This window comes from Pongo abelii, chromosome 19, assembly GCF_028885655.2.
Source record: "Pongo abelii isolate AG06213 chromosome 19, NHGRI_mPonAbe1-v2.0_pri, whole genome shotgun sequence".
Classification (NCBI taxonomy): domain Eukaryota; kingdom Metazoa; phylum Chordata; class Mammalia; order Primates; family Hominidae; genus Pongo; species Pongo abelii.
This window is the reverse complement of record NC_072004.2, coordinates 50,923,015-50,936,449: the sequence shown is the minus strand read 5'-3', so window position 1 is coordinate 50,936,449 and position 13,435 is coordinate 50,923,015. Positions and strand designations below refer to the sequence as shown.

The following is a 13,435-nucleotide window of genomic DNA, read 5'->3' as shown; positions in this document are numbered from 1 at the left end:
TGCCACATATCCTTCAATTCTGAGATTTCTTAAAGAGATTTCAGGTAAGGAAGACATACATTCTTCTGTTTTCGGCTCTTAACATGTAAACCCCATGAATTGATTCGGCAACAAATTAATAAGATATAGCTGTTGATTTCAGTCCTTGAAAGAATGCCTCTGTTAAGAGTGACTGAAAAAAAGAAAGAAAATTAGTTGCAAATTATGTTTCCCCTTGATTTGAGGTGATCTCCGAACTCAAGTGAAGGTGTTACTAAAGTGAAGGTGTTACTCAAGTGAAGGTGTTACTAAAGTGAAGGTGTTACTCAAGTGAAGGTGTTACTAAAGCGAAGTTGTTACTAAAGCGAAGGTGTTACTCAAGTGAAGGTGTTACTAAAGTGAAGTTGTTACTAAAGTGAAGCTGTTTGCTAGTTCTGATGCTCCGCTTTGGTAATTCTTTTTCTTGGCAGCTTCTGGAAGAAGTGGGCACAGGCTTAATACAGCAGCATAAACCGGACTCCACTGCAGCACCTGATCAGAGAGTGCCAGTCTTCTTGGTAAATAAATGTCAATGCATAGTTTTCTTTTATTAGTGCTTCAGTTGCAGTTTTATTTTGAAGCTTAGTGATAAATGGAGTAGATGATATAGTTTCTTCCAGTGTCAAAAATTATGTTTTATAATCCAGGAAAACATGAAACTAGTATAAATAGGTTTTATTTTACATTTCAGTTTATTTGCAATTTAGTATGTGGTAGGCTTATGTATAACATATAACCAGCAATAGAAAAACTAATATTTCTTTTGCATAAAACCTAGTCTGGTTACTTAGCCTGCCCAAGAGACAAAGAGCCAGGGATTTTGTATCCAAAGCCATGGGATCAAATTTAGGGAACATGATTGTATTAGTCCATTTTATGTTGCTATAAAGGAATACCTGAGGCTGGGCAATTTATAAAGAAAAGAGGTTTATCTGGCTCACAGTTCTGCAGGCTGTACAAAAAGCATGGTGCCAGCATCTACCTCTGAGGAAGCCTCAGGAAGCTTTAAATCCTGGTGGAAGGCAAAGGGGGAGCAGGCATGTCACATGGCAAGAGAGTAAGCAAGAGGGAGATGCCAGGCACTTTTAAACAACCAGCTCTTGTGTGAGCTCACAGAGTGAGAGTTCACTCATTACCACAAGGACAGCACCAAGCCATTCAAGAGGGATCCGCCCCATGACCCAAACACTTCCTATTAGGCCCACCTCCAGTGTTGGAGGTCACATTTCAGCATGAGGTTTGGAGGAGGCACACATCCAAACCATATCATTCTGCCCCTGGCCCCCACAAATCTCATGTTCCTCTCACTGCAAAATACAGTCGTCTCTTCCCAGTAGTTCCCAAAGTCTTAACTCTTTACAGCATCGCTCAAAAGTCCAAAATCTCAGCTGTGACTCAAGGCAAGTTCCTTCCACCTATGAGCCTGTAAGATCAAAAACAAGTTACTGATTTTTAAGATGCAATGGTGGTACAGGCATTGGGTAAATAGTCCCATTCCAACACGGAGAAATCAGCCAAAAGAAAGGGGCAACAAGCCCCACACAAATCCGAAACCCAGCAGGACAGACATTAAACCTTAAAGCTCCAAAATAGTCCTTGACTCCATGTCCCGCATCCAGTGCACACTGGTGCAAGGGACGGGCCTCCAAGGCTTCTGGCAGCCTTGCCCTTGTGGCTTTGCTGGGTGTAGGCTGTGTCCCATTCCCAGAGTTCCACTAGGCAGTGCTCAGTAGAGACTGTGTGTGGGGGCTCCAACCCCACATCTCTCTTTGGCACTGTCCTAGTAGAGGCTCTCAGTGGGGGCTCTGTCCCTGTGGCAGGCTTCTGCGTGGGCACCCAGGCTTAGGGAATCCTCTGAAATCTAGGTAGAAGCTCCCAAGCCTTCTTCACATTTGCATTCTGGGCATCTGCAGGCTTAACACCACATGGAAACTGCTAAGGCTTACAGCTTGTACCCACTAAGCAGAAAACCAAGCAGTATCTGGGGCCCTTTTGAGCCAAGGCTGGGGATGCTGGGAGCAGTGCCCCAAGGCTGTGCAGGGCAGTGGGGCCCTGGGCCTGGCCCCCAAAACCACTTTCCTCCTAGGCCTCTGGGTGTGTGATGGGAGGGGTTGCCTCAAAGATTTCTAGAATGCCCTCCAGGCTGTTTTCCCATAGTCTTGGCTATTAGCAACTGGCTCCCTTTGAGTCATGCTAATCTGTCTAGCAAGTAGTTGCTCCGAGCTTGGATTCCTTCTCTAGTACAGGGCCAGGGTGCAAGTTTTCCACATTTTTATGTTCTGCTAGCCTTTTAATGATAAGTTCCAACTTTAAGTCATTCCTTTGCTCCTCCATCCGACTATAGGTTGTGAGAAGCTGCCACGTCACCTGTTGAATGATGCTTAGAATTTCTTTCACCAGATACCCTAAGTCATTACTCTTAAGTTCAACCTTATGCAAATCCCTGGGACATGGGCATAATGCAGCCAAGTTGTTTGCTAAGGTGTAACAAAGGGTGACCTTTCCTCCAGTTCTCCAAACTTTTTAATTTCTGTCTGAGACCTCCTCAGCCTGGCTTTCACTCTCCATATTTCTATCAGCATTTTGGTCACAACTATTTAATCAGTCTCTAAGACGTTCCAAACTTTCCTTTGTCTTCCTATCTTTGGAGCCTTCCAGACTCTTTCAACCTCTGCCCAGTACCAAGTTCCAAAGCTGCTTCCACATTTTTAGGTATCTTTATAACAACACCCCATTCCTTGGCACCAATTTTCTGTATTAGTCTCTTTTCTGCTGCTGTAAAGAAATGCCTCAGACTGGACAATTTATTTTTCAAGGAGGTTTGTCTGGCTCACAGTTCTGCAGGCTATACAAGAAGCATTGTGCCAGCATCTACTTCTGGTGAGGCCTCCAGAAGCTTCCAGTCATGGTGGAAGGTGAAGGGGGAGTAGGCATGTCACATGGCGAGAGAGGAAGGAAGCAAGAGATGCCAGGCTCTTTTAAGCAATTAGCTCTCATGTGAATAACAGAGTAAGAACTCACTTATTACCACAAGGATAGCATCAAGCCATTCAGTAGGGATCTGCCTGCATCACCCAAAAACCTTCCTCTAGGCCCAGCTCCAACATTGGAGGTCACATGTCAACATGAGATTTGGAGGGGACACACATCCGAACCATATCAGCCACTTAATGGATATGTGGTTATAGGCATGGTTTCCTAGTTGTAAAAAGGAATAATAAACCATAACCCTTCAGTCACAAGGCTGTTGAAAAATTGAATGACAGGTAAAGATGCTAACACATAGGAGGTAATTCCATTACCCACGTCCCCCTGCCCCCCACCAGCCCCACCACGATTCTATTCAATTCCTGTGATTTCAGGTTGTTTCTGCTACCCCCACACTGTGCCAGTTCCAAAGATGGATGAAGGGCATGTGACCACACCAAAAAAGGCTTCTACTTAGTGCTAAAAGCAAAATCAGCTCAGTGTTGGTGGTCTTTGCTCCCTCTGCCCTTCGCATTCTGCCTTTTCTTTTCCCTTCACAATTTCTGTCATCCTTGCAGTGAATTAAAGATTCTAACCCTAGTCCCTGCCTTAGACTGCCACTAAAGCTTTCATATAACAAGTGCAGGGAGATGAGTTGAGCTTTGTTACCAGACAGAACTAGGTTTGAATTCAAACTTCTCCCTTTGCTAGATAGATGACTTTGGGCAAGCCTCTTAACTGTTCACCCTCAGGTATTGTTCATCTGTGGAAAAAAAAAAGACATGTTTTCTATATTGCTTGTCTATTAGTGAGTAACAAACATTTAGCAGCTTAAAGCAATGTGCATTTATTTTCTCACAGTTTCTGTGGGTCAGGAATTAGGAGTGGCTTGGCTGAGTGATTCTGGCTTAGTCCTCACATGAGGTTGGCATCAAGATGCCCCCAGGGTTGCAGTCAACTGGCGGGTTGTAAGACCTGATGGGGTTGGAGGGTCTTCTTCCAGGGTGGCTCACCCATAGACCTAGCCAATTAGTGTTGGCTGCTGGCAGAAGGCCTCAACTCATTTCCTCCCCGTGAGGACGTCTCCAGAGGGCTGCTTGAGTATCCTCTTGACATGGCAGACGGCTTCCTTCACAGCAAGCGATCCAAGGGAAAGAAAGCAAGACAGAACTGTGCTTTTTATGACCTAGCTTTGGAGGTTCCGTGCTGTCATTTCCACAACATCCTATTGGTTACACAGGTCAGGCTGTTCAGTTATGGGAGGGGACTACACAAGGGTGTAAATATTAGTAGGTGAGTGTAATTGTGTGCCATCCTGGAGACTGGCAACCACTTTTTGTCCACATTCTTCTGGAGTGGGGCAGGGAGGACCCAGACCTGGGTTTCCAGGAGCTGAAGTAGGAGAAAGACAGAACTGGTGCGTGACATACACAGCAAAACCCAGGACTAGGTCCATGGGACAGAAACAAAACATACCAAAACCACAGAGATTCACAAATGAACACGAAATCACAGGATATGTATAAAGCATGGAAAGGAAACTGTTCACATGGCTACTTTAGAGGCTGTGAAGTGAGGTGGTTCTTCAAAGTGCTGAAAACAGAACCAAATGCCCAATTTAAGAGTGTCCACTGTGTACCAGGCCCTGCACTAGAAACCTTACACAGAGTATTACATTTTATTATCACACAGACTCTGCAAAGTAGTTGAAAAAGCCCTAGCCAAGTGTCAACTGATCTGGATTCTAGTTCACCCCTGCTGCTGATGAGCAAGTTGTATTGTCTCTTTGTGCGTCAGTTTCCTTGTGTGAAAAAGTAGGGATAATGCTACAGACCCCATTTATTTGTGCCAAGGAATAAAATAAGTTGATATGTGTAAAATACTTAAAGCAGTGCCTGGCATGGGATGAGCTCTCTGAAGAATATTAGCTGCCACTGCTGTTGCTGTTACTGTCATCACCATCTTCAGCCTCCTCTTGATTATTATCACTGTTGCTGCATAACTTTATGAGACCACAGTCTCCTAATCAATAGGAGTTGAATGGGAGGCTTAAACCAAAATCCTTTCATCCCTGTGGAAGAAGAACCAATGAAAAAATTTACAGAAAGCTGCTACTTTAAGGAAAAATGTTTCACTAAGGCCATTCTGGTAGGCTTAGCTCCGAGTTGGTTCCCCTGTTATGTCTTGGGCTGCAGCTTTTCCTTTGCCTCCATTCCAGGTGGTGATGTTCTGGACTATGATGCTGAACAGTCCTTTACCCAGAGCCCTGCAGAATTCGGAGCACCCAACTCTCCAGGCGAGCGCCTGTGATGCCCTGTCTTCCATCTTGCCCGAGGCCTTCAGCAATCTGCCGGTAACGTGAGGGTGTTTTCTCGCCCTTAAATCATGGCTGGAGCACCAGAGCTAGAATTTGGTGCTTTTGCGTTTTGAAGCAGTATTCAGCAGCATCTCTGATGAAAACGTGCTAGTTCTACTTGAGTTGGGGATGAGGGCACTGGGGAACAGCAAGTAGGAAAACTTGAAGCCTTAATATATCAGGAAAGCTGTTTCCCCCTGTGCGTTAGAATGTAGGTAGTAGAGGCAAGGGTAGCAGAAGCTTGGAAGGCAGAGAGATTTCAGGAAGATTTCACATCCAAAGTTTAAAAGGCCTGAGTTAAAGCCCAGCTCTTCGACTTGCTAGCACTTTGACTCTTAACCTATCTAAAACTTGGTATTATCATCAATAAGATGGTATTCATGTGAAAAATAATAAGTATGTGAAAATACTTAGATTTGTTGTCCAACACATATGGTATTTGTCTTAGTCTGTTTGAGCTGTTATAATAAAATATCATAAATTGGGTGTCTTCTAAACAACAGAAATGTATTTCTCATAGTTCTGGAGGCTGGAATTAAGATCAAGTCACTGACAGACACAGATTTGGTGCCTCGGGAGGGTTCGCTCTCTGGCTCACAGATGGCACCATGTGAGCTGTGTCCTCAAGTGGTGGAAGGGGCAGGCAGCTTTCTGGGGCTTCAATCATAAAGGCACTAAGCTCTTTCATGAGGGCTCTGTTCCCGAGACCTAATCTCCTCCCCAAAGCCCCACCTCCTGATACCATCACCCTGGGAGTGAAGATTTCAACATAGGAATTTTGGGGGAGCGTAAGCATTCAGAATACTGCTATTCAGAATAGCAGTATTCAGACTGCTTTTTTTCTTTAGTCCTCAGTGACATTTGCATCCATTCTTATTTACATAAATGAACTTCTGTAAAGAAGGCAACTTTAATAAAGGTTAAATGTGATGAGATGCTGTGTGTGTCTTGCACAAAGTGGGTGCTCTGATAATCATGGGATCTGAATTGAACCTGCTCTTTACCAGGGTAGCCTCAAGGTCGCAATGGTGTTCAACTCCTGATTATGGTCTCAGACACAGATATTTCACATCTTTTATGGAAGCCTTTGGCTCGTAGTTATTTCATTCTCATTTTCCCTTGTCAACCTTCTCATTGCAGAAAGACAGGCAGATCCTGTGCATCACAGTGCTGCTCGGGCTGAATGACAGCAAGAATCGCTTAGTGAAAGCTGCAACTTCACGGGCCCTGGGAGTCTATGTGCTTTTTCCCTGTCTCAGACAGGTCAGAGTGAGCCTATTTAGCTCTTCTGTGCCCCTTTTGTAGTCCATGACACCCCTATTTTGTGGATATAGAGCTCCTGCATTGGATGGTAAAGGAAACTAAATTGCTTTGTAATCTGTGATTTCTTTAATTGCTACTAAAATGCAGTCATGGGCCAGGCATGGTGGCTCATGCCTGTAATCCCAGCACTTTGGGAGGCCAAGGCGGGTGGATTGCTTGAGCTCAGGAGTTTGAGACCAGCCTGGGCAACTTGGTGAAACCCTGTCTCTACAAAAAATTTTAAAAATTAGCCAGGCATGGTGGTATGCACCTGTAGTCCCAGCTACTTGGGAGGCTGAGATGGGAGGCTCAGTTGAGCCTGGGAGGTGAAGGTTGTAGTAAGCAGAGATCACACCACTGCACTCCAGCCTGGGTGACAGAGCCAGACACACACACACACACACACACACACACGCACACTCACTCTCTCTCTGTCTCCATATATATATATATATATATATATATATAAAGTGTTATACATATAGTTTTATATACATAACTGCAAGCATTACCATATGTATACCATATATATATAAATGAACGAAGGCATTACCATATATATATATATATATATATATATATGGTATTTATTTATTTTTAATTTTTAATTACTTAGCACACTGCCTGGGACCTTAGGCACCCAATAAATGCTTAAATTAATGAATGATCTAATAAAAATGAAATGGGACATTACCAGGTGGTAGTCATCATTTAGAAAGCTGACATAGTTTTTACTAAGAAGGAAATAATGTCCTCTTTCACTCTTACTTGTGACATTTATCTCACTGAGTGGTGTGTAGTACATAGGGTGTGTTTTGGAAATGCATTTCTTTTTCAGAACATTATTTCCCGAGATGGAAATCAACCAAGCACAGAGTTCACAGATAACTGTCCCAGGCCAGCTTATATATTTGATGTTCATAAGAGCAAAATCCATAGGCTCCTCGGGTGTCCATGGCACATACCAAAATTATGGGAGCTTCCCCTGGGATTTTTTTGAGTGTCCAAATTGTAAAATACAAGAAGAACAGTAAATTGATTGAGTAGATGAATTTTTATTTCCAAGCAGAAATGTGCGCGAAGGCTTGTAGCTTTATCTGAAAATAAGTTTGAGAATTTCAAAGGTAGCAGCATGACCTGCTAAAGTAACTGCAGTGTTTTGTTTTGTGTTATAGGATGTCATATTTGTTGCAGACACAGCAAATGCGATATTGATGTCACTTGAAGACAAGTCTCTGAATGTTTGAGCCAAAGCAGCCTGGTCCCTGGGCAACCTGACAGACATTCTGATTGTCAACATGTAGGTGACTGAGCTTGCTTTCCCCAGCTGACTTCTGAGTTTGAGGGCCCAAGAGAATGTTCCTGATCCCTACCATGAAAGTATCAGCAGTAGTTCCCGCAAATTATGCAGTCTTCCTGCTTTGTTTTGTTTGATATTCTTTCAGAAAATAAAATTAATAAGCTGTTGTTAATATATATTAGGAATATATTGACATATATGTATTAAAAATACTGTATGCCGATATAAGTAATATGTCCACATTATAGAAAACATAAAAGCAAAACCTTAGTAATGGTTACTGTACTTTTGCATTTAAAAAAATTTCTTAAAGTAGTATATTCACAGGCTTAAAAAAAATCTAGATAGTACAAAGCAGCATTCAGTGTGAAGCCTTTCTTCTACCCTGACACCTTAGTTCCCCTCCCCAGAGGTAGCTGGTTATTCATGTGCAAGTGTCCTGCACATGAATAACATGTGCATTATTGAATTGAATTGAATGCATGAATATGAAGTGAATTACATGTCACTTCACCATATAAGTGACATGTAAAATGTGTAAGCATTCTGTTATTGACTTGTTAGAAATCCTTATTTATGATTACATAATTATCACTGTGTGATGATTATTTAACCATTTTTCTATTACCGAACATTTGTTTTAGGCTTTAAGCTTGTAGGCTTTTATATTCAGTGAATATTTTTGTGCATGAAATCTGCACTTTGGGATTTTTTTTGGAGACATCCCTATGTGGGGAACTGTTGGGTCAAAAGATATATACTGTAAGTTTCTTGATATAATCTAAGCAGATTTGTTAAACTGTTTTCCTAACCTTTTATGCTTATGCTAAGTGAATATATTTATATATGCGTATATTTAAGTGTATTTACCTTTTAACATGTGTTGTCTGCTTTGGGTGGAACAGGGAAACACCAGACCCAAGTTTCCAGGAAGAGTTCTCTGGTCTCCTGCTCTTGAAAATGTTGTGATCAGCTATAGAAGCATCCAAGGATAAAGACAAGGTAGACTCACAACAAAACCCAGTATCTCCCAAACAGATAGTTAATGTATTGTAGCTGCAGTGTGGTAGTTTAGTGTGGCTTGATGTTCCTCAGACTATCCCACCAAATGTACTCCTGTTCAAAGGAGACTGAGGGTGTGCTCAGGGTATAAACGGCCCATTCCATACATGTATGGTTTCTTTACTGTCTCCTGTCTCCGGAAAAATATCAGTACCCATTGTAATACTACATGACATATTCAGATTCCTTTTAAAATTAACTTTTTTTTATTTCCAAAGAAAAAAAATTTTAAGTAGAATTGACAAGTCAGAAAGATGAGTAGCTCTTAGCTTTGAATATTGCCTGTTAAACTAATAAGTTTAAAAAGCACAGGTCTGGGCTTTAGGTCACACATACATGGATTCAAGGCCTGGCTTGCCCTTTAGTAACTGGGTGACTTTGGTATATTACGTAACTTCTCTGAAGGTCAACTCCTCACATGTAACATGGAAGTTATATACCTCACTGGATATGAAGATGCCTTATGTTAAAGCACCTAGCACAGTACCTGACCCATACCATGTGCTCACTTTAATACTACTTCTGAAAATCTGGTAATCACCCAGGAAGCCCTACCTCAGAGCAATTCAATCAGAGATTCTGAGGTTAGGGCCTGCGAATCGGTTTTAAAACAAAAGGAAAAACCTCCCCAAATGATTCTGGTGGGCTGCAGAGGTTGAGACTCTAGTCTAGTAGAAAAGTATTGGACTGGAATTATGGAACCTAGCTTCTCCTCATCGTCTTGCAATCAGCCTTGTCCTGTTGTCCCCAGTCCTTATACTCCATCTCAGTAAAACAAGGAAGATGGACCTCTCTGAGGTCCTGTCTAGCACTAAATAAAATAAATAAATAAATAATCAGAGAGAGGAGTTTTGTAGAACCTCACCTTTCTGATGCCTCAGGATGTTAATCAGAGCAGACCTTGTGAGTTCCAAGGACTTGCTTTAAGAAGTCGAGGACCTCCTGGATTTTTTAAAAGCTGAAATTAGACTTTTGGAAACATCTCTTTGGCCAAACAGATTTCTAAAGCATTTATATTTTTTTCTAGGTAAAAAGCAATGCAGTCCGGGCCCTTGGAAATTTGCTTCATTTTCTGCAACCCTCTCATATAGAAAACCCACATTTGCAGAAATTATTGAGGAGTCTATCCAGGCCCTAATTTCTACTGTTCTAACAGAAGCTGCCATGAAAGTCTGATGGAATGCTTGTTATGCAATGGGAAATGTATTTAAAAATCCTGCCCTTCCTTTAGGTAAGAAAGTTTCCCTTCACTCCCTGGTGGAAAGCCTCTTGGGACAACACACACCAATCTACATCGTTGTTAAAGATGTTTGTCACATGTTATTTATCATAGTATTAGGAAAAAATGGAGACATACTGAAAACAAGTTTAGGGGAACATTGAAATACATCATTACCTATACAATGGGATATATAATGGGATATTTTGTTGCCATTTAAAATTACTTACAAGAATTTGATAATCTGGAAAAATACTTATGATGTTAAACAAATGAAAGCAGGTATTAAATAATTTCTACAGAATGATTTCAATAGATGGGTAGAAAAAAGACTGAAAGGAAATTGGACTAATTATTAACAGTGATTGCCTCTGGATGGGTAGGATTTTTTCTGTTTTCATTTTCTCAATTGTCTACAATAAGCATATATTGTTTTAATGGTCAAGAAAACAGGAAGGAAAAAAACTGGAATGAGAGGGAATATAAACTGGAAATCCCCTGTGAGCTGTGTACAGAAGTGGATGCGATTAATAAATGTCAGGAGAGCATCTGTCTCTAAGTAGTGGCATGCCATGCACCTTGATATGTCATTCAGGACCAGTAGCTGCTTAGGTGTATGGATCGGAGCCTCCAAACCTCGCTCACTTTGAATGCCAGCATTCGCTTTATTGCGTCTCTCTCTCTCAGAAGATCAGAGACCTAAGGATGTGTTCCTGGAGAGGAGAGCACGCATCAAGTGAGGGGAGTCTGGCTCTGCTCGCCTTTATTGCCCAGAGCGTCTAGGCAGACCAGTCAGCTGGGAGTATGTGAAGTAGCCTCCCGGCTTCTTCCATTGAGGAAGTCACCTAAGGGTGACCTTTTGGGTTGGAACCCATTGAGGTGGATGTCCGCCTTCTGGAGAGCCAAGAAGTCCTTGAAACCAGGGCACCTCAGTGGTGGCTGGCTCCTACCTGCCTTCCTGTATGGCCCTTGCCCTCAGCCTGCTAGAGAAAGAAGTTTACCTGCATGACTTGGAGGGAAAGGGAAGCTCCAAAGAGGCAGGAAGTTTGAGAACTAGAAAGCATCCAGTAGCAGAGCTATCAAGAGCCACATAAGAAAAGGGAGCTAGAAACTGATAAAGGACTCTTGACGGGTTGGATTGTGAGTGTCTCGTAGCTCTAGCAGTGGCCCATTGTCAATGGCAGTGGCATCCGCCAAATGGAAAGGGCCTGCTTGCCTGTCTTCAGAGGCAACAGAGAAGCCGGGAAGAGCTGGGAGGGTTAAGAGAAGCTGCATTCTACTCTGTCACCCATCTTGAGGAGTAAGGACACCCCAAAATGGAGTGGGTAGCAGTAGCTCTGGTAAGGAGGAAAGCAGGCTGATTTCCTAGGGCCTACAGGTATGGAGAAAAGATAGACATCTGGGCATCTTTTTCTTGAAATTGTAAGTTTTCTTTATCTTTGCAATAAAATGCATGACTTGCTATGGCCAGAGCAGTGTCTGGATGCTGTTGCAGGTGAGCATGCAGTGTGTGGTTTGCACACAGCTCAGAAGTGCCCAACTGAGAGGATAGGTGGGGTTGCAGTTCAGTCCACGCTCTGCCCACGAAGCCATACCCCCATGGGACAGAATTCTCCCAGAGAAGAAGCCTTTTTCTGAGTCACCAAAGGCCCTATATCGGGTAGCAGAGGCTCTAAGCATGTGGCAGGCTGAGGTAGGGAAAGAGGGAGGTTTGGGGACTGGCACCTGGCCACTTACCTAGGATCCTACAGTCAGTCACCACCCTTGTCTCACAGGATGATTGTGAGAATGAAGTGAACACATAAAATGAGTGTCTTGAGCACTAGTGTTTAAGCTTCCTTCCGCCCCTCTCCTTCTTACCCCACCTAGTTCTAAGCCTGCATTTGTTTTAGTGACTGTGGATTCTTTCTAGGGACAGCCCTATGGACCTTCCAGGCCTACAATGCCCTGACATCGGTCGTGACATCATGCAAGAACTTCAAAGTGCGCATCAGATCTGCAGCTGCCCTTTCCGTCCCGGGGAAGAGAGAGCAGTACGGGTCTGTTGACCAGTATGCTGGGATCTGGAATGCATTGGTCACTGCCTTACAGAAGAGCAAAGACACCAGAGACTTCTTGGAATTCAAGTACTGTGCCAGCCTACGGACCCAAATCTGCCAGGCACTGATTCACCTCTTGAGCTTGGCCAGTGCCTCGGACCTCCTTTGTATCAAAGAAACCCTTGAACTGAATGGGAATATGGTCCAGTCCTATATCCTACAGTTTTTAAAATCAGGAGCAGAGGGAGATGATACTGGAGCACCCCACAGCCCACAGGAACGAGACCAGATGGTCAGAATGGCCCTTAAGCACATGGGCAGCATCCAGGCACCGAGTGGAGATACAGCCAGAAGGGCCATCAGGGGCTTTTTAGAAGAGATCCTGGCCATTTGTTTTGACTCATCTGGATCACAAGGGGCACTCCCAGGGTTAACAAACCAGTGAAGATCCCACCGTACTTTCTAGATGTCGAAGGTGGCAATAGGAAGACCTGAGCTTGAGCATAAGATCTGTGGGATTTCATCTTAGGGGCAGAAACAATCCGTTCACTATTTATTTAGAATGACTTAGCAGCCATTTAAATTTTCACAGAGGGCTCAACCACCTTTGGAGTGGCTCCGTAGCACTGGCCATGGTCAGGGTTGTTGGAACATCTGACCTGCGCATCCAGGAGCTGAGGAGTCAGGTTGTAATATGGGCCAAGCAGACAGGGGCTTTGAGGGCATTTAGTCTCAGAAAAAAAAAATGTAGAAGGATTTCGGAATTAGAATTTTGTATATTGTATCTGCAGTTTTGTAATAAACTAACGAATAATAGTGTGTCCACAATCTCCTGTTGTTACCAAGTTGTATTTCTAGCAAGCTGCAAGCAGAGCTGCAGTTCAGCCAGTTTGTCCTGGCCCAGCCGCACAGGACGCGAGGATGCTGACGGTTCCTCACAGCCGCACAGGACGCGAGGATGCTGACGGTTCCTCACAGCCGCACAGGACGCGAGGATGCTGACGGTTCCTCACAGCCGCACAGGACGCGAGGATGCTGACGGTTCCTCACAGCCGCACAGGACGCGAGGATGCTGACGGTTCCTCACAGCCGCACAGGACGCGAGGATGCTGACGGTTCCTCACAGCCGCACAGGACGCGAGGATGCTGACGGTTCCTCACAGCCGCACAGG

At 43.6% G+C, this 13,435-nt stretch overlaps 1 protein-coding gene across 1 annotated transcript in view; it reads left to right on the top strand.

Moving 5' to 3' along the window:
- LOC100455839 (HEAT repeat-containing protein 6-like) overlaps positions 1 to 13,091 on the top strand; it is a 35,674-nt gene extending 22,583 nt beyond the window's left edge. Inside the window, 8 exon segments of the mRNA XM_054536708.2 lie at positions 450 to 536; positions 5,204 to 5,338; positions 6,482 to 6,604; positions 7,819 to 7,943; positions 8,849 to 8,945; positions 10,033 to 10,093; positions 10,096 to 10,236; positions 12,137 to 13,091. Coding sequence (XP_054392683.2) covers positions 450 to 536; positions 5,204 to 5,338; positions 6,482 to 6,604; positions 7,819 to 7,943; positions 8,849 to 8,945; positions 10,033 to 10,093; positions 10,096 to 10,236; positions 12,137 to 12,708 — 1,341 coding nt within the window. The 3' untranslated portion in view covers positions 12,709 to 13,091.
- The last annotated feature ends 344 nt before the right edge of the window (positions 13,092 to 13,435 follow it).